Source organism: Numida meleagris, chromosome Z (assembly GCF_002078875.1).
Source record: "Numida meleagris isolate 19003 breed g44 Domestic line chromosome Z, NumMel1.0, whole genome shotgun sequence".
Classification (NCBI taxonomy): domain Eukaryota; kingdom Metazoa; phylum Chordata; class Aves; order Galliformes; family Numididae; genus Numida; species Numida meleagris.
Genome location: NC_034438.1, coordinates 3,766,312 through 3,788,194, shown reverse-complemented (window position 1 = coordinate 3,788,194; position 21,883 = coordinate 3,766,312). Strand labels below are relative to the sequence as shown.

Below are 21,883 nucleotides of genomic sequence, written 5' to 3'. Positions count from 1 at the left end.
CTGACTATACACATTGAAGAGATGCTTTTGATGGAAAATTTCTGACAAGACAAAAAGAATCAATGGATTCTCTTGAATGGAAGGGAAAGTAGAGAATAAAATACCAGATTTTAATGAACTGAAATTTTTCACGAAACCATAACTTTTTCATATTCAACACAACAAAACAAATACACTACCCCCAGTTCCAAATTATAAGTATTTTTTTCTTCCAAAATGTAATTAATTAGTCCAAACTTTGAAAAAGAGTCAAAGAAGAAAAATGAAAAAAAAAAAATAGAAATTACTAAGGAATACACATATTTTTCTAATGATATCAATTATCACAGAACAGACACAAATTACACTGAATACTAGCATAGCTTAATGGAATTCAAGATCTTTATTCTTCGACAAAATGTATGCATGATTTAGTTGTAAAATTTATAAATAAATTCAATATTTAAAGAAGACTAGAAAAAAAAATCAATGAGATTGTATTCTACTTCATGCCAGCTTTAAAAAGGAATATTTAAAAGACCCACCCATCTGATCACTCAGATGATTCACTTGGATGGTCAAGGAATAGTAAGTTGAAGACCGAATGCTATATTGCAGATCTTAGCGGAACAGAGATGCACTGCTCTAGGGGAGGCTCTGGGAAGTATTTGAAAGCGCTTTTTTTGCACTCCTTTGTATGCTGCAGGAATGTGGTCAATTTATTACATGTCTGCAGGAAAATGTACCTCTGCTTGCCAGTTGTGATTAGTAATAAGTAGAGGAGACAGAGCTGTAGTCCTGCGGCCTTCTGGTTGTCTGATGTGGGAGTTACGGTGTGTTTGCCAACCCTTCCTGCTAAATGGAAAGAATGCAATCATGATGGGGCTCTAACAGAGTCAACATGGAGAGCCCCCAGATTTCTGGTCCCAGTTCATACACACACATGCATGGGCTGAGAACAGCCTAGTCCTAAAACTACAAGTGAATGAAAAGCTGAAGGTCAGATCCTAAAGTCTTTACACAGTCAAAATGCCTGCTGAAATAGGTGTTATTCATTCCTGGGTTGGTGAAATGATCCATGCATGCAAAAAGAGGAGGTGATAGGTGCATCTCTTGTTCTCGAATTGATGGCAGCTGGTTCTGCACTGGATGCTGGCTAAAGTTCTAGCATTTGAAGACCATCCAGGGACCACAGGGAAAAAGCACAGTATTTTCTCCACTCAGATTTTGAGAGAAGGTGTGAGAGGGTATGCTAAGTGACTTGATCTATAATACAGAGCAGCCACAGGGCAGCATGAGTTGGGCGTTCAAGGAGCTACTTTTGCATGAGTGCTGAAGGGACAGAACTCTAGGATCTGGTCTGTAAGATGCTGTGTTATTGTTGCCTTTTCAAACAGTTGTACATTACTATGAACACCTCCTGAGGGGTGGCTCGTGAGGAACTGCCATCAGGTTGTACTTTCCTTTTTTTTCCCTAGGGAACCTTTCAGCTTCCGCCACAGACTATCCTTCCTCTTCATCTTCTTCTCTGCCATGGTCAGTGAGGACTCTTTCCTTCGAATTTCCCTCACCAGTCCATGAAAGACATCATCAATATAGAAGCGAAGGGCTGCTGAAGTCTCAAAAAAGGAACAAGAATATTCTCTGGCTAAGCTCATTCCTTCTTCAGTTGAAACCTACAAGGGAAAGAAAAAGCAAAATAGGTCTGTAAATATCATCTAATTCAGAGACCATGAACCAACAGGTGGTCGTAACTCTATGTCTAGTCTGACTTTTTGGGTACAACTGGAATGTCACTCTTGAGGCAGGTCACCACTGGAATATATCACTGGAATATATTCTGATAGTATCACACAGATGAGATTAGTGTGAGAAATGATCAGATTGAATCTATGAAAATCTTGAACAGAGCATACTGACAATATTCATGTTATTTCAGATGCACCATTTTCTCAATGAATTTCCCTATTTTGTGCAGAATCTTGTCATATTTGATAACTCCAGTTCCTTTATTCTATAGACTAGACCTTATGGCAAAAAATACTTTAGTAGAATTGTGATCCTGCAACATCCCTGTTCAGCACTCATCTAATCCTGGATGCAACTTTGCTTGAAGCTGAAAACACATCTGCTTTCATACTTTTTTTTTTTTTTCCTGTCACATACATATCAGAGCACGCTTTAAAATATTTTGGTCCTGAGAGGTCTGTAATCCTATCATTTAGCTCATGTCTGAGAAGTACAAAGATTCAAAATCTATTTTGTTTTCAGAACATCTTCCCTAAATGGTTTCATGTACTCTCTGTTCCCAAAGAAGATCAAGGAAATGTGTCTTTGTTATTTGAGGAGCTGTAAGTGAAGAGTCACTCTGAATTTAGAAGGAACCAAGACAGATATTTTTAATTTGCCTGAATTTTTAAACAGAGATTTAACTTCTAAAATTTCTGTATTGGCCACTTCTTGGATCATCCACCTTCTGATTCCCAAATAAAAGTGCTCTACATGCTGATTACTCTCTGGTTTCGGTAGAGTTTAAATGTTTATCACAAGGAGTAAGTAATGCCTACAACTAATGATATTTTTTCACTTTTAGTGACTTATCTTTTAACATGCAACAAGTCTGCAGCAGAACAAAGAATAAACCCTATTAGCTAGCTAAATTTTCGACTAGCTTACCAACCAGTAGAATAACCTTTCTTTTCAGCATTTGAACGTTAAACAATACGGATGAAAAGTATAGACTGTATTAAATTTCTAGATGAGAAATTCCAGACATTTTTTTAATTGGTATTAGTATATCATGATTTTTCTTGTAATTTTCCAACTGTCTGGATAAAAATGAATAACTAGTTTGAGACAGCCTTGTGAAAGGCTACATCCCAGGTTATGAAAAGTATGAATTGCTACCCTCTACCACAGGACAAAAACAGCTGTATTCTTTTTTCTAACTTTGCACACCCAAAGTGGTATTTATATTTATTATGGAAATAAACTCTGATGTTTCAAGATATAAACAAACTCCCTCATATCTACTATAAGGAGAATGCTCTTTTATGATCGGCTTATGACACTACCTTATTGTATTTTTTGCATCTATCCTTTAAGGTGCACACGGTGAGAAATAGGATTTTGGACAAAAAACAACATTGGTTCATTCTAGCCTGAAAGTAAATCTGCACCTAGCACATACTTACATAACATGGCCGCAGAATTCCTGCTCATCGCCTTTTCACCAAGTCACAAAATCTGTAATGTCAGTAGGATCATACCTCTATATTACAGATTTAATTTTAATTTAATTAAGAATATTTTAAAGGTAAGCAGGGAGGTTGTATACCAACCTGAGTAATACTCACTGACACAATGAAAGATTGTTATTGCTTTCCAACTGCTATAATTGCCAACCTTTAGCAAAAGGAGATGGGTAGCAATATGGTCCTTGTTTTTCTCTGGGCAGCTGTGTAAGCAAAATGTGTGATTCAATATGTCTATTGGGCACCACTGAGAAATTGACTGTCTGAATAGAAGACTATTTTGGTCTATTTTGGACTTTTTAATCATTTTTTTTCTCTTGCTATGCCTTGTTTGAGTTAAAGGAAGATTTTTTTTATCTTTTTTTTTTTTTTTTAAGATTCTGCAGTTCTGAGCAAATCATTACAAAGAGATGTAGTTTCAGTGAATATTTCAAGCATTCATTACCTATCAGAAAAAAAAAAAAAAAACAACTCAGAAATATATTAAAAGAGCAAGTAAGGTTGTAAATATAATTAAGGTGCAAGCAAAGCACTACTCAAATATCAAAAAAATGCCTTTGCCTTTTTCTCCATGGTTTTCCAGTCTTTGCTTATCTGATTCCTCTTTTTTTTTTTTTTTTTTTTTTTTTTTTTTTTGTCCTTTCTAGGACCAAAACATATATTTTCTCCCACCAGTATGGAAGAAAAATTGCAGAGAAGACATGCTACAATTTGAAATGAAACAAATCTGCTAAGAGCTGGAGAATACTCAGGAGAAATGAATTGCACAAAAATCTTCTTCCCAGCCTCCATGTGGCTGGCTCATAACTTGACTGAATTTGGCAAGATTTCTATTAAAAGTAGCAGAGATTTGGTTTTGAACTCCAAAGTTTCCTAACAAACTATGGAGAAAACATTAATGTTATTAATGAAAATAGTTAATTTCAAAGCATGGTATTTTTCTTAATCTTCCCCTCAGGGACCGATTAAGTGCTTTGATGAAATTTTATGAAGTAATTCAGCATAGGGAGGACACCTGGCACTAAAAAAGTCAGGACATTTAGTCAAAGTTTTTCAGCTCGAAGGCTGAAAATAAGCTTCTCAGGAATCTAATGCTGTCATAATTACAATTACCGCTTCCAGCACCCATAAAAATATAGCTATAGTGATTTAATTAATCTGTTTGCTGAGGAAACTATATAGAAGGATGTCTAGAGGAAAAGTACACATTCTTCTTTCAGTTCATAACTTGGTCCAGAGGGTAGGGCTCTCTGGAATGAGAAACAAGGGATAAAGCCCTTGATGAGGTCACTGACATCCACATAATTCCAGGCATTTTCCTTGTTCCCATCTTATTGCCATGAGAGAAACTGGATCATTGAAATCCAGCCCAGATCTGCACGGCTCAGGGACTTGTTGACAAATTGCATCTTCTGTGGGTCTGTATGAAGAGATGATATGATCTGTCAGTGTGACACAGACAGAGGGGTCAGGGAACAAGGTTGTACTATTGAACATATACCTGGGAAACAGAGCTTTAAATCTCATTTTCAGAGCAACATCCTGTGATTGAATCTGGCATTGTTTCCTAGAGAATAATTCTGGTTATATAGATTCCACTTTTGCTCATTCCTTTACTAGTAAACCTAAGAGGGGAATGAAGAAGAAAGGATGGTGTAGTGAAGATAATGAAAGATTAAGAGTTGGCACAAGCTTACTGAATCCAAATTTCATTTAAAAGCTGTGAGTATAGGGAAGGTGGATCTTGACTCAAAGAAGCAGGGCATGAAGCTCACCATGTAACTGAAGAGAAAGGTCCTCCAGAAGGACAAATTCATGAAATGGATGCTTAGGACCCCTGGGAAAACAGTCTTTTCATGGCTTCTTTGTTCTAAGCATCCAGTTGGATTAATGTGACTTTACAGGGAAAATGTACCAGTCATAGCAGAATTTGATCTGTGCACATGAGACTGTAAGATGAATTTGGGAGTTTTTTTTATCTCTGGATATCTCAGGGCAGCTTGAAAGGAGCACAGCTTCATCCGGATAGAAAGCATTTACTGGCTACAAACAGCATTTTATAGCATTAAGATTCTGTTTGTGGCTTTTGCAAACCTTCCCTGGAAAATTACAAGTGAGATTAAATGCAATGCTGACAGATTGTGAAAGCCTTGATGGATGAGCTGCCATCTTCAAGACAGCCAGTTCCCCACTAAGGTTCACTCCTGCACAACCAAAGGGAGAACACAAATCTGCTGGAGATGGACAGTGGGTGGGGAGGCACTGGCAATCAGTCGCCTCCATACATAGAATATAATATCTGGATCTGAGAAGGAAAGTGCAAATGAATCATATGATCCACTTCTGCCCTTCAACTGTCATTATCCGGAAAATCTATCCCAGGATCAGGCAGTTTTCTGCTTAGCTTTGCCTCTGGTCAAAGCAGGAAAAGTAGCATCTCAAAGTAGACTCTTTGACAAAGATCATGTCATTAGCAGAATCAACAATATAATTTTTGGTCATCTTCATGCAGGCAAACAATGCATTTCTGCTTGAGCATCTCATCTCTACAACAGCACCATCTGCTTGAGTTGTTTTTTGCTGTGTTTTCTCTGTGATTAGGAGGTCCCAGCTAGAGAAATCTGCACGTGGAACAAAAAAGGTTACAAGGATTCTCCAGACCTTTCATTACTGAGACTTTCACTCTGGAAGCCCTCACTCGTTGTATAATGGGAAACAGTTTGGTTTTATAACAAAAAAGCTTGGTTCTTTGAACACTCTTTCGTGGAGATACGTGCTCTTGATCATTAATAAGAGACAGAAGAGGACAGGCATTGCTGAACACGGTATTCATCCAAGTCCCACTGGGGCTAAGGAGAAGGAATTCAGTGGTTGTTGATCAAGCTCTACAAGGACAATATCTTTAACAGGCAGTAATTTATGTAACTATAAACAAAAGATAACCATTTGGAAACACAGTTAGGGAAGCAGCATCTTGAGCAGCCTTGTTTTTGCTATACCAGCTAATGGGAGGAGTAGGAAGTCACGAGCGCTCTGAATAATGTCTAGGACAGATCAATATTCCTTCCTTTTATATTTAGGTGTCTTAGTCTTAGTCTTTTTTTTTTTCTGTTTTCCAACAGGCCCTGTTCCAGAAAACAAGAAACCAGATGCCAGATTTTGTATCAGCACCCGAATATCATTTTGGAGACAGGAAGACAATCTGGAAGAATCCATACAAATGTTCAAATCCCTTCCCATAACTATCCATTCTCCAAATATTTTAGAAAAAGCAGAATAAATGTTTGGTGTGGATATAAACCTATGATATGCTGTGGGAAAAAGGAGATGGAAAAATGAAATTCTTGCCTTAAACCTGGGTCAGCACTAAGCAGATTTGCCAGGAGAAAAAAAACAGAAAAATAATCTAATGGGTCTATAAAATGACTGTCATTCCACAAAACAAAAAGTAAAAAAAAAGATACTGTCTGTCTGACATGAATGATAATTTTATTGATCCCAGCTCTGACAACTGAGCTTGTGCCTAAGGCACTCCCACAAAACAGCTGTGAGATGTCTTCTTAATGATGAGCAACGACTAGAACTACTCAATTTTCACTAGACCAAGTTCATCAATGTGTCTGAGTCACCAGGAAAAAATAGTTAGTCCCTGGCCACCCACAATAGATGAACATCAGGGACCTACCCTGTAATCTGCACAGGGACAAACTTGGCATTTTGATAGACGGGACAGAGTCCAATTAAGGTTGAGCGAGCATTCCTATTTCTTTTCCTAAAGACAAATGCTTTCACTATGAAACATTTAATTCCTATTTTAAGAAGTTTGCAGGCCAATCCACTGACCTAAAAGCAGATCAATTATATCTAGCTTTTATTTTTCCACAGGCAAGAGTTGTACTAAAATCCATGGTGGCAGAGACATTCTGGAGTCTGTTTTAAGGATCTTTCCAAGTGTGAAATACTATTGTTCAAGTCAAAGATCAAGTGCTCACAGCTTTTAGCAGTGGGTTGGGTTTGAAAACCTGAGCAGTAACAGAGCAGGAAATTCAATCTTTCTGTATTTTTAACACAAGTGGCACTGTTGCTATTTGTTCACATAGTATTTCTTAAAAGAAGAAAAACTGTCCCAGGATGTTTTACCCTTCTTCTCTTTCTTCAGGTACTTACAATTATGAACTGCCTACCATATTTTTTGTCACAAAAACTACGTCCCTGGATGGAAGGGAAAACAACAAGCTCAAGTGGAAATAAATTCAGGCTGAAATAAATGTTGAAGACTGGGCATTATAATAGGTAATTTTTTCCTCTTTGGGACCAGCTATCTAATATGACTATGTTTCAGTTTTGAACAAATGTACAATAAATGAGAAAGTAATAATATAAATATATTTGGCGTTAAGTACCCTAGTTTCCATCTACCTCGATCCAAACATTCTGTTTTGTTTTAGAATCTTCAACTGAATTCAAGTGTGAGTTACTGCATAAAAATACGACTTTGAAACTTTTCCTTCTGCAAATATAAAACATAAAATTAAACCTTAAAATGAAATTTTAACATGTTTGTTGGATAGTTCACTGGTATTACCATTTTGATTTACTCAAGATTCCACCAAAACCCACACCTTTCAGTGGATATAAACCAGCATTTTTCACTCAAGAAAACACATACACCTAAGTTTTTCCTTCAGTGCTTGGGGAAACAAACACCTCTTTTCAGCAACCTGAACAGTAAATGAGTAACACACTGCAGCAGCCTGGCAGAAGAATTGAATGTCAAGACTATTGCTCCTAAATCCACTTAGAATTCTTCAGAAATAATTAACTGATCAAACATCATTCCAACTTCATGGCAGGGACTGCTGGCTCAACTTTGCTAGTTTTCTAGATTACAAGCTTAGATGTGATAAAAGCTACTTTACAATTAATTGTAATGGTGAAGGGTACTGACATTCAGTTTGGTCTCATGTATCTCCAGTTTTCCATGTTTTAATTCCTACTTCACCATTCTGCGATACTTTTTACATTCTCACATTTCATTTTTACGTTTTCACATTTCAGGATTATTGGTGATCAAATGGCCAAGAAGATAGACCTCATTAGCAGACTGTGGCCAAGGAAAAGATGACATTTTGCTGTCTGAATTTCCCTGATGGACTGAATGGCACACAAATACCGCACGGTGCATGACTAAGACATTTGATCCCCTCAGCTGTTGCCAGCTGTTCTGAAAGCCCTTGCACTGTAGAGGCTGAGATATACTTTCCCTTTCCCTCTTACCCCGAACTTTGCATTTTGAGAGGAAGGAAACCACAGCTTTAGCAGTGCAGAAAATAATAGATTGTCTATGGTTTCTGTGTTATGATTTGGACTTTACTTTCAGAAGATGGAGGATGGAGAGTGTAGGAACATATTACTAATTTTATACATTTATACAGAAATCTTTATCATAGTCTCAAGGAAAATAATATTTCTAGACAGAACAGGAAACACTAATCTGTCCCAAATTATCCATTTTATGTCTGCATAATCACTGAGCTGGAATGTGAAGCACACCCTTAATTCCCTTTCCTAAACCAGAAGAATCATATTTTTATTTCATCCAAATGAAATGCAAATTGTTGAGGGCTAGGAAAGTAATCTGATGAGCCATCACTGAATGCTTGTTCTTATGTTCATTGCTATTGACTGCTCTTAGATTAGACTAACATTTCCTTTGACCTGTTGCGGTCATTGCTATGTGCTTATACGAAATCTGTATGCTGTTACTAGCTATTTCATTAAATTCATCTCTCTTAGACTTCTGCACATGAAAAGAATTCAGTTCCAATCTTAATGTGTAACTATCATAATTTCTTGAGATTTTTATCACGTTTTGGGTGGGAGATTATTACTCATTATTGATTTCTATCTGTGCTTTCTTTCTCTTTTAGGAGAGTTTTTTTTTTTTTTTTAAAGTTGGATACACAGTGTTCTAGGAAAGTAGGATTTATTCCTTTAAACATTTAAACCTCCTTTTTTGGGCTATTTTATTTTATTTTATTTTATTTTATATTTGAATAAAGAGAAACATTCTTCATACAATTGTCTAATCATGAAGCAAGCAAAGCACACGAGGTCCTTGGTATATTTTTCATAACTTCTGCCAATTTTACCACATTATTTCACAGATTAATGCTAAATAATTAAATTAGCCTCTCAGTTCATGTAAAAATTATTATGGAACTAGGGTGCTGTCTACAGGTTAGACAATGAAGTTGTTCTTCTCTAGTACAGACTGTAATCTTTTGCCTTTATCTTGTCAAAAGGAAGACTGATGAATGAGTTAAGGCATCTTTATACCAGGAAATGTTCCCAGAAAGATGGCCTCAGGATCTGACTGAATTGGATACTCAAAGCCATATGATCTTGCATCAGTCAGCAATAGCTCTGGGTCTAATTTGAAGTGAATCTGGAAGTGTTAAATCCCTAGCATCAGTCTTCAAGATGAACAAGTTCAGGTCAATTGCTCAGAGCATTTTTCAGAGATCTGACAATTTTCTAAATTGTCCATCATCTTTAAAGGTACTCTGATTGCAATACTTAGTTGAAAGTATAGATAGTCATAAGATGCAAAAATAGGATGTTTCTACATTATTTCATAAGAGCAGATCTGTTTTTGATATTTTTGTGTGAGGTTTTTTTGTTTTGTTTTGTTTTGTTTTGTTTTATTTATTTATTTTTGCGTGGAAACAATTAATTGCATTTTTCAATTCACAAGAAAGGAAAATTATTCCATATTCTTTTAAGCATCAACAAAAATTTTCATCTATCATCTCTTAGCAACAGATGGTTAACAAAAATACAGTTAAAGAATCTGCGAATGTTGCTTATTTGCCCTTTCTGGACATTTTCAAAAATAATTAAAAACCAGAAAGCTAGTAGTGTTGAGTTCTTATTTCAACATTGAAAGCAATTTTTGTTGCTCTGAGAGCACAAATTAACTATGAATCCAGTGCAACCAACCCATATATTATTTATCTATCTATACACTGATGTAGGCCATTGTCATCTATGTGTTAGGCATTCAAATTTCACTAGTTGTTTTATTTCAGCTTTTTATTAGGTCTCATGCACTAAGTAGATGAGTACTGAAAAATCTACATAAAAACTGGTAAACCATGCAAACATCTTTGTCATTCTAATATGAAAATGATTGCAGGCAGACATTGAACATCATGCTAAGTTCCCAGCTATGAAAAGAAAAAGATGCCAAATCTCTCCTTTCTCCCTCCATCTCCATGCAATTGTCATCTCCTGCCATTTGCAGATTCTGTCCGGGTTGCTATAATGGGTATTTGACTGGAAAGAAGTAGAGAATTTTTAATGTTTTTACAGAGATTTGGACAATTGTTGGAGAGCAGGTTGGTCGGCAGCACGTAGCTACTGATTGACTAATGATTTACCAGTGATGAAATCCTAGGTGTGTGGGGTGTGGAGTTTTCCAGAGTGTTCTAGTTGTATTCAGTATCCATAGTATTCTGTATCCATAGTGTTGTAGTTAACAACATATCCCATATATGGAGATAACTCGGGCAACGATATTGTTAGCGTGTGCGTTGCGTAGAGCTTGTATCCCTGGACCTTGTATCCCTGGAAGCAAGTATGCTATATAAGATGGTATGTTGCTACAATAAAGTTGGACGCATCTCATATTGAGTTGATCTTGCGTTCCCCACGCCAGACCCGGAGGGCAACCCTTTTGGGGAAACTTGGGGCGTTCCCCAACAGACAATGATTGAATAAAATAAACAAATAAATGTGTGTATGTATGCATATACATATGTTTATACAAAAACAATATATATAGCTTATTTATTTTCTTACATGAATGCATGAGGCATTCATGTACCTTAGGAACAGCTTACAGAAAATGTTTTATTTCCCACCCACCACTTGGCTTGCTTTTCAAAGTAAAACATATTTGACACAATAAGAGGGCAACATTATACCAGGAAATGGAGATTGTTTTGCTGATTTTTTTTTTTTTTTGAAAGTTTAACAGTTTTGAAGTTTACTGGGAAGATTTGTTAGACCATCTCATCAAGAGAAATACCTGCATGTGCAATATCTTTATTAAACTAGTGACACTGATCTTCCCCATCAAAATATTGATTCAGGCAAAAAAATACACTTTTGCAGAATATGAATTGACTAAAAGAAAATCCATTGAAGCTTTATTGGAGTGCTCTTTTTCAGCTTCTTTCTTATATGCTGAAAAACAACGGATAAACAAAGTGTCTTTTCATGGTCACAGAAATATTGAGAGTCCCATGACACAGGAACCTTAAAATGGAAATGACAGCTGCATAAAGAGCAGCCACTTTGCTCCATCATGTGACAAGGTATGCCAGCATGGACAGTGCAGAATAAAATACTGAGTCTGGAGAACTGTATATAAAAGGTGGCTCAGTGAGAAGTGAGTAAGCTGAGGGAGGAAAAAGAAAAATCTTAAATGGCCAGTGGGTAGGAAGAGCTACAAGAATGCATTTAGCTAATTAGACATAACAAGCTCTCTTACTGTTTGCTAACCTAATGCAAATTAGCTCACTTTGCTGCAGGCTAAGAACATGCACTTGTATAGTTTCTGTGGTAACTTGTTTGAGTATCTTGTACAGTTGTCAACCTCCCCATTCGTCTGGTAAGTTCTTTTGGATAACCCTTTTGTGTTTGTTGCCTCTGGGTTTTGATTTTTACTCAGAAGACCAAGTACCTTAAAAGAGATTAGCAGCTATCATCTGGCAGAATCTTAACTTTGCTGAATATAGCTTTTGAACTTAGCCTTCTTCAGTATATCCCCAACACATCTCAGAGACTTTAATATCTTTAGAAACTTGGAGATTGCTTACAAACTTAAAGAATGATGATTCTCTGTGATTAATCAATATTCCTTTACTTTTATTTTTTTTCTCCCTAGTATATTATTTTTTGACTGAGAAGACAATTGAGTTATCTGGAATGCTAACATAAGTGGTTAATGTTTATTACCATATGGAAAAGGAAATAGTGAAAGAAGAGAGAAACAGAAGAGTCAAGATAGAATGAGAGAGGAGAGGAGGAAGACTGATTACATCTTTACTATGCTAGCATAGGGATAGAATAAGAAATCAGACTCCTAACGAACAGAATGACTGAAACTCCTTGCTGTAAGCATCCTTTTAACCTCGTCTGTCCATGATATATCCATCCAATTACACAGATACTGTTTTGATGTTTAAAGTTCCTCTGTTAACCACAGAATCACACAAACTTTTAAGTTGGAAAGAACCTTTAAAGATCATGTAGTCCAACTCCTGTGCAATGAACAAGGACACCTACATCTTGATCAGGTTGCTCAAAGCCTGTTCCAGCCTGATCTTGTATGTCTCCAGGGACGAGGCTTCCACCATCTCCCTCAGCAACCTGTTCCAGCATCTCACTGCTCAGATTGTAAAACACTTCTTCCTTGTGCCAAATCTAAATCTACCCTCTTTTAGTTTGAAATCATTTCTATCTCAGGTCTCCCTGGAGCTTTCTCTTCTCCAGGCAGAAGAGCTACAGCTCGCACAGCCTGTGCTTATATGGGAGATGTTCCATCCCTTGGATAATTTTTCTGGCCCTCCTTTGGACATGCTCCAGCAGATCCACATCTCTCCTATACTGAGAACTTCACGTCTGGACACAGTACTCTAGCTGAGGTCTCACCAGCGCAGAATAAATGGGCAGGATCGCTTCCCTTGCCCTGCTGTCCACAGTTCTTTTGATCCAGCTCAAGATATGTTTGGCTTTCTGGGTTACAAAGTTCCATAACTGGCTCATGTCCATCTTGCCACTCACCAGCATCCCCAGATCCTTTTCAGCAGGCCTTTGCTCCATCATTGCAATCCTCAGTTGTACTGATAACAAGGGTTGCCACAAACCAGGTGCAAGAGGTTACATTTGGATTTATTGAACCTCATGAGGTTCACATGGGCCCACTGCTCAAGACTGTCTATATCTCTGCAGATGGCATCCCATCCCTTGAGCATGTTGACCTAAACACACCTTAGTGTTACCCACAAATTTGCTGAAGTTCACACAATCCCACTGCTGATGTCATTGATGAAGATGTTAAAAGAGTGTCAGTCCCAGTGCTAACCCTTGGGGGACACCAGTTGTTACTGATCTCCATCTGAACATAAAGCCATTGACCATCACTCTCTGCGTACAATCTTGCAACCAGTTCCTTGTCTGTTGAACAGACCAGTCATCAAATCCATAGCTTTTCAGTTTGGAGAGAAGAATGTCATGGGGGACTGTGTCAAAGGCCATACCGAAGTCCAGATAAATGACATCAGTGTCTCTTCCTTTGTTCAGTGATGCAATTATGCCCCCACAGAAGGCCACTATCTTGACCAGGTAGGTTTTGTCCCTGGTGAAGCCACATTGGTTATCCCAGGTCACTTCACTCTCTTCCACATGCCTTAGCATAGATTCCAGGGATATCTGCTCCATGATCTTCCCTCACACAGAGGTGAGGCTGACAGGTAGGTAGTTCCCTTGGTCATCCTTTCTATTCTTAAAAATTGATGTGACATTGCCTTTTTTTCAGTCACCAGGGACTTCGCCTGACTGCTGTAACTTTCCAAATATGATCGAGAATGGCTTGGCAACTACACTAGCCAGCTCCCTCAGGACTCTGGGATGTATCTCATCATCTTGACTTATGAACGTTCAGGTTCCTCATGTGGTCGTAAACCTGATCTTCACTTACAGAGGGAGCAACATCACTCTCCCAGTTTCTACCTTCTGAACCATCTGCCAAGGGATGTGTGTAGAGCAGTCACTACTGAAAACTGAGGCAAAAAAAACTGTTGAAAACCTCAGTCTTCTCACTTTCCATTGTTACTAGCCTGCCTGTGGTGCTCACTAGGGTGAGTATGCTCTCTTTGACATTCTTTTTTTGGTTGATGTTCCTAGAGAAGCCTTTTCTATTCTTCCTTGCTCTCCTTGCTAAGTCCAGTTCCAGCTGAGCCTTGGCCTTCCTGATGCCATCCCTATGCAGCCTAGTAGCATCTCTATATCTGTCCCAGGTTACCTGTTTCTGCTTCCACTGCCTGTGCATTTTCTTTTTGCTCTCCTGTTTGACCACCAGGTCCTGGTTCAACGATGCTGGTCTCTTACTTTGACTTCCTGTACTTGGGAATGGAGAGCTCTTGTGCCCCATGGAAAACTTTCTAAAGGCTTGTCAGCTCAGCTCCGCTTATGCGCCCTTGAGGACAGATTCCCATGGGGTTTTGTTAACTTAACTCCCTGAGGAGCTGGAAGTTGGCTTTTTTAAAATTAAGCCTCCTGATTTTACTCTTTGCCTATCTGATATCCCTCAATAGTTTGAACTCCATTTTTGCATGGTCGCTACAACCCAGACAGACTTAAATCCTGACGCTATCCATCAGTTCATTTGCATTTGTAAGCAACACGTCTAGCATTGTTTCAGCCCGGTGGAACTGCCTATTATTAGGCTCAGGAAGTTATACTCAATATATATATTAAGTTCATATTCTTATCAAACTTAATAGACTTTACAGTCGTCTACTGAGAAAGCTATAGTATAGTTTATCTAGGAGCATGTGTGAGCCTTAATCTATTTGTAAACACACACACATTAATTCAGATGAAAAATGTGGCTGAGGTCATATCAAATCTCTCCAATATAGCTGACAGAAAAAGCTGGCCTTACAGCAACACTTTGATATGGATGCTAACAAAACAATGCTCTGAAAAATCCCTTTGGTATGAGGAGGCTTTCAGCATTAGGCACTCTATTGAGTATACAATTTTTCTGACATTTGTTTGTTTCACATCAGCTAGCTAGCTCAAACCTGCAGTCTGGCCAGAGTCTGGAAAAGGCATTGAAAAGCTGAAAAGACAGTGTGTATCTTGTGGATGCCACAAAGTAGGCTGCCCTTCTGCCTCTTTTAAAGGTTGTTCAGAAAATGTGAGAGATAAAGTGGTGGGTTATAACCCAGAGAAAAACAAGCCAGGTGAACCATTGCTTCTTGTCCTTCTGTGAAGAAGAGATTGAAAACAAAGTGCAGGAATCAGATAAGAGATAATTTAATATAAATATATCAAAAATTTTATGGGGAAAATAGTTTTAAGGGTTGCGGGGAAGAAAAATAAAGCTTTTCAGAAGTAGCTTATTCTGGCTGATTAAATGTTAGCTGTATTTTATTACTGATAATCATGGTGGCTAGTAGGTAAATCTGGAACTGGTGCAGATTGTCATGCACGCCTGAATGAGCAACACCATAGTTCAGAGCACAGAATGGGTGTGCAAAATCTTTCCCCAGCTGCATAGGCATAGCAATGACAAATATATGCAATATTTCATTTCTCTCTCAGACCTTGTTCACAGTTTTGTAATGGCTTTTTTCTTCTTCTTTTTTTTTTTTTTTTCCTTGTTCTTATATACATAAATAAGTCCGGGTTTGGGGAAATAAAATTGCTGGTACTAAAAACAACAGCTGGTGAAAAACAGTAAGTGCTTAAAGCCTTAACAGTTGCTGTCACTAGCAATTCAGGACATGTTATCACCCCATTATTTTTTTACCCTTAGAAATAAAATGAGTGTTATTAAATGGTTTAGAAAATGACAACTGCCTGCAGTAAAGTTTTGTTACGCTCAGTGGAAGGAATATTAACAAGAGGATAGCATGATACCTGTGAGTCAAGTTGAGGTGGAAAAAGAACATAGATCTTACTTAGAAGTGTAATTTCTTAAAAGTCTTGACTTGGAAGGGGCTCACAAGCATCACCTGGTCCAATGCCTGGCTGTATACAGGACCATCCGAGATTCAAACTAAGAATATTATTGAAATGTTTCTTGAATTCTGTCAGGATTGTTGCTGTGACCACTGCTCTGGGGAGCCTCTTACAGTGCCTGAGCTCTCTCTTGGTGAATAAGCATTTCCTAATATCCAATCTGAACTTTCCCTGGCGCAGATCCATGCCATTCCTTCAGTTCCTTCAGAGAGAATTTTTCACTGTGGCTGAAACCGACAGTTCTAGCTGGAATTAAATATATTCTGTGTAATGGTGAATAGAAATCAGATCATTATTTAGGTTAGAAGAGATCTTTGTAGGTCATCTAGACCAAACACATGCTCAAAGTGGGTCTACACAGAACAGATTACTTAGGACACTTAGATCAATCATGCTGAATCACTGTTAGCCAGGATTTCCATGACTGTATGTGAAAAGCTGTTTTCTCCTCAGTAGTGCTCATTTGGTCCTGCTGTATGATGTTGTCCACCCTAGGTACAGCTTAGCATTTGCTTTTGTTGAACTTCATGACTGTTAGATCTTCATGATTTTGGATCGTATTCATGAACTCCATGATGACTGACCTCTGAGTAGTTCTACAAATAATTTGCTGTTAACTAGACTTCATCCTACTCATCATAACCCCTTGATCCGGGTAGTCCAACTAATTCTCCATCACCCTGTAGTCCACCTGTCTGAACTATATTTCACCCATTTGATGACTTTATGAGAGACTGCACTGGAAGTCTTGTTAATTTAAATATAATTCACTTCTCTCATCCACACTCAGTCATCTGAAGGTAGTCATATCCTTTCAAGCATTATTTACCCTTGATAAATCTATGCTAGCTGTTCCCAGGCACTTTCTTGTTCTTCATATGCCTGTACTTGCCTTTTAGGAGGATCTGCTTCAGAAATACAACACTCATTTTCTTTCCAAGGCAACTGAGACTTTAGACTTTAAACTATCTGTTACTGCTATCTGAAAATGCAAATATCAGAACAACCTATTCATCATCTAGGAACCTGAGTGTGCACTCACAGACTGAGCTCCTGGCCTTCAGCCTCACTGAATCTTCTTCAAAGGCTGTCCAGGGAATGTACAGAAAGCTAGAACTGTGGAGTGGACATAGATATAAGGCAGCCCTGTCCCATGACTTTGGTTCACAGCATGAATTTTTCTACCCGATGGGTTTCTGCTTTGCCTTTATTTTATTTTATTTTATTTTATTTTATTTTATTTTATTTTATTTTATTTTATTTTATATTTTATTTTTAACTAGCTGTTATTGTAACGGATTGTAACAATGTTATTGTAGCCTGATTAGAGCCTTCTAATCTTTTTCTTTTCCTGCTGATATTGTGTTTAATGACCCCAAACAAAAGCAGATCATACGTTTTCAAGGGGAGCAGAAAACAAATTCACCACTTCAGACAATGAGAAAGAGAGTAGTGCCCTACTGGCAAGAATGTTGAGAAATTAAAGGAAGTTACTATAATAAACAGAAACATTTACACGTCCGTTTAGGCTCTAAAGAAGCAGTTCGGCTATATCCATCCATCTCTGAATAGGTGGTATATCTGAATACACACACAAAAATGTGGGGGGAAGCAGATAAGGAAAGGAACACTTTAGACTGGATATGGTTTAAGATGATCCAAAAGCATATTTGTTTTTAATCTGGAATGAATGCATCCTTTCATCTGGACACTGGGATGTACCCACGAAAAAGGTGGTTTTCTATTGCAATCCAGTGTCAATCTGGCATTTTACAACAATGATTTCATTTCTGCAGCATCTCTTGTGAAAAATAAGCTGTCTTAATCTATATCCACTGTACAATATTTCTTTTGTTCTGTAATATGTGTTTAAATTTGCTTTCCATAATCTGATGGTGGAGCACACTGTAGACTGCAGAAAATCTTCACCTATGGAATGAGTAAATAGCTTAAATGAAAAATTGAGCTAAAGCTTATCTGCAATAGGATTTAACAATTTCCAATTTCTTTGGTCTTCTCGGTATTAAGCATTTGATGATGTTCACTTTCATTTATTTTACTGCTGTTCTGTGCTTTTATAAGTCATGTAGCCCTCTCAGAGACACTCTTAGAGAATAAAAATCTTTAAGTCTGGTCATCAGTTGTAATAGTCTCCTTGTCCTGGGTAAGGATCTCTGCCCTTTTAACTTTTTGGGTACAACAACAACAACAAAAATTCTGAACTAGGTGTTAGCAGGTTGAGTGATAACTAACAGAAGATCTATAGATATATCACAGTGGCATTCCATCTGTGTGGGACGCTCTTGTATGAGATAATGGATAGGCTGGAAAGGTTACAACTGGAGAAAGGTAGCCATGATTGAAACATTAACACTCCAGACTGTATAGCTATTTTTGATTCTCAGTGCAAGGAATCAAGCAAAATATGTCACATATTTCATATATATTCATATTTCATTTTACTGTTATGTATGGCTATCTCTTCCTACCTTCCTCTTCCTCAATTAAAAGTTTGTAACTTCATAGTTTTGATAAGCTTTTTTGTATGCTTTGTTTTGCTGAATGTCTAAAAAATCAGACAACAAAGAATAAGACAAATGAATAAAAAAATATTTATTGAAAGGAAAAAAAAACAACTTTTGAAGGTAATCTTATTATAGGTATATATATTTTTTGCCTACTGGGACTGGAGGTCATGGGTGTATGAAAAGCTGTGTTTAGAACTCTATTTTAACACTCAGTGGTACAAACAGAGATGCCGTATTTTGTCTGTCAAAACAACTGATATAACTGAAAAAAGAAAGCACAGAGAAGCTTGTGACTAAACAATGTCTTTTTCAGGTCTAAATCAAGAGCTGCAAACTTCAATTTAAAGATGACTAGGAATGATTACTCTGATTAATAATTCACGTATTCACATCTTATAGAGAAATCGGTACCCTTGTACCTGCAGAGGACACTCAGAAAAATTATATAGTTTCTAGTAATTATTTCAGTCCTTTGGTGTTTCTGCCAAGAACAATACATAGCCCCAACCAAAAACAGAAGAGAAACACATGCCCCATCTCTTTCCCTCTGATTGGCTGTGATGAGATGTTCAGTAACCATCATCTAGCTTTTAGGGAAAAAATTCCTTGCCAGTAAATACTCAGTTGAAGTTATCCCATTATTTTTTGTTTAAATAGTTCTTCCTCACAATTCTTTACACAACTGTTTAGCAGTGTATGCACAGTTTAACACCTCTCTACTTTCATCTATCTAGGATAAAGAAATTAAACTCTATTAAATTTCCTCAGATAGGACCAGTCTGATACATGTTATCTGCACCTGTTCTAATTTGAGTTTGCCACCATCATCTGTGAATAAATACAGCTAATCTTAGCGAATATTTCACTTGTATATTCTGTAATATATTTGATATTTCCATGTCTTTGTTGCCTCCATCACTCTTGAAGTGAGATCTATTTTATGCACAATTGCAGGAGATTTGTGGTTTATATCACCCTGTAAATGGCTGGTACATACAAGACTTTCCCTTCTGCCTTTCAGCTGATATGTTATAGCAAACACTGTTGCTATTAGTTCTTAAGGGTCTTGCACTTTTTAGAATTATATTTAATTCCACTTCTATCACTGCTCTGGGTCACACAGCTTTTCCTCTACAATAATCCTGTCTCTTCCAGATAAAAAATGGTCCCACTTTATCTTATCAGCAAATTTTGTTAGTATACTTCTGCATTTTTATGTGTACACGATAAGTGAAAATGTTAAAGTTCAGCAAATTTAATAGTAATATCTAATATTCTTAGAGGGTAGATCCATTTCCAACTGTCAGGGTCAGAATTAAACTCTTCCTTTCATATGTCTTATTTAAATTTAAGCATGTATGTGCGGATGTGTGGCCTGCAATCCAACTGTCATAATTTTTTTTGCCAGTAAATCACACATCTATGTTGGCCCATCTAGACTAACCCATCTGTTGTGGTTATGCAGAATATAATGCAGAAAATGATAATTTATGAAACACTGGATGATTGTCCCTATTTTTATTAATGTGTGATTATGAGTTCTTAGCTACATCACTTTCCATTTGAAAATGCCAAGCTGACAAACATTGAATGCTCCATGGAAAGGAGCCATGAAGTTGTGCCGTTCCAGATACCTCACACTGTGAATCACCTTTCCTGCGGCTCCCAGCACACAAGGGCTCTGGTTCACAACCTATGCTGGTCGGCAGTAGGGTCATAAGTCCAATAATCCAGTGCCTTGGGGTTTCTATATGAATTAACTGCACATGATTGCTTCTAAGTGCCTTTTTGGAGACATGCATAGAGCAGATGGGGATTTGTACAGGCCAAACTGTTGGAAGCTCAAGATAAGGAGGAAAAAAAAAAAAAAAAAAAAAAAAAAAGAAAAAAAAGGGAAAAAAAAAAAAACTGTGAAAGACAACCCTTTTGTTTGTGTGCTTTGCTTTGCCACCTGCCAACCTCAGGCCTTATGATCTCCTCTCAGTGAACCGTAGAGGCAGCAGTTGGAAAGATCAGATATACGCTCTGGGCAATCTGTCAGAAACTACTTTGTCACATTCCCAAGCACTGAAACCTGTGGAAATAAAATATCTGTGTTTAAAACTGTAACTGACCCTTATATGGGAGAACTTTTCACACATACGAAAAAAAAAAACCACTGAATGTGACTCCTGCTGTTTTTTTTTTTAATACATCACTAAAATATTAGCATTTATTTTTTATCTCCCTTAAGCATCTGTACCTTGTTTGTTTGCCTGTGGCAACACAGTTGTAATGTCACTCTCAAGAGAATATTCTGAATTCCATTACACAACACATGAAATAAAAAATGGCTGTATGAAAAAAAAAAAAAACAGGTAAAACAAATAGCTACTCTTTAAGTGATTTAAAGATACTATTAGTCTATGTTTTGTCACAGCATCAGCTGTGATTGGACCATTGCTTGGCTTTTTCTAAGAAATAAGAAATATAAATGGTGATGTTGTTTCCTTTTGTTTAGTTTTTAAACTAAGAGTTGAAATTAAAAGTTAAAAAAAAATGCATATTTAAAGGATATTTCATGTGTCCTGGAAGATGCAAGAATTTGTCCATTTTTCACTGTTCAGTTCTATATTATTTCTCCACACTATATAGGATATATAGAATATCTCCTATTAAGCTCAAAGCACTCTGCAGTTATCCAGTTAAAGTTTTATATCAGCCTGATGTACAGTCTAATCTCATAATACCTTCAAATCCAGTGATAACTATACAAAGCATATATGCTTAATGAGGAATATACCATAAGAAATAGGTATACTTTTCATCTGTACTATTGACATAGTTAATAAGTTGTATTAAATTGAATATTTCAGCTGTAATTAAATTGAATATTTCAGCTGTAATTATAAACACAACAGGAAAACATAGGATATTGTCACACCTGTTTACCTATGCAATTAAGAAAGGATTCCCCATCTATTTATTCAGCTGATAGGGTGGATATCCTACCTACCCTCCCACAAACTAAGTGGTCTTTAGTTTGCACACGTCACAAACAGAAATAATCCTGGCATCTCCTGTCTGTCTGTACCATGAAATCAGCCTGTACTGACAGAGTTTGGCAGACTGGCAAATTCTAGAATAGAATTATAGTAGAAAGAATTATAAGATGCTCAGGACTGAATTGTATTGGCAAGATGGTATGGTACGAAGTTTTCACAGTATTTTTCCAAACCGCTCAAGTACTGACATTTCAGTGAATTTTGTTACTTTCATGAAACATAAATGTACTCACATCTTTAGAAAGATATACAGACAATA

The 21,883-nt window shown here is 37.2% G+C and overlaps 1 protein-coding gene across 1 annotated transcript in view; it reads right to left on the bottom strand.

Annotated features, from left to right (window-relative positions):
- Positions 1,428-21,883, bottom strand: part of RIT2 (Ras like without CAAX 2) — a 179,562-nt gene continuing 159,106 nt past the window's right edge. The window contains exon 5 of the mRNA XM_021381169.1: positions 1,428-1,655. Coding sequence (XP_021236844.1) covers positions 1,428-1,655 — 228 coding nt within the window. The remainder of the gene's footprint in view (positions 1,656-21,883) is intronic.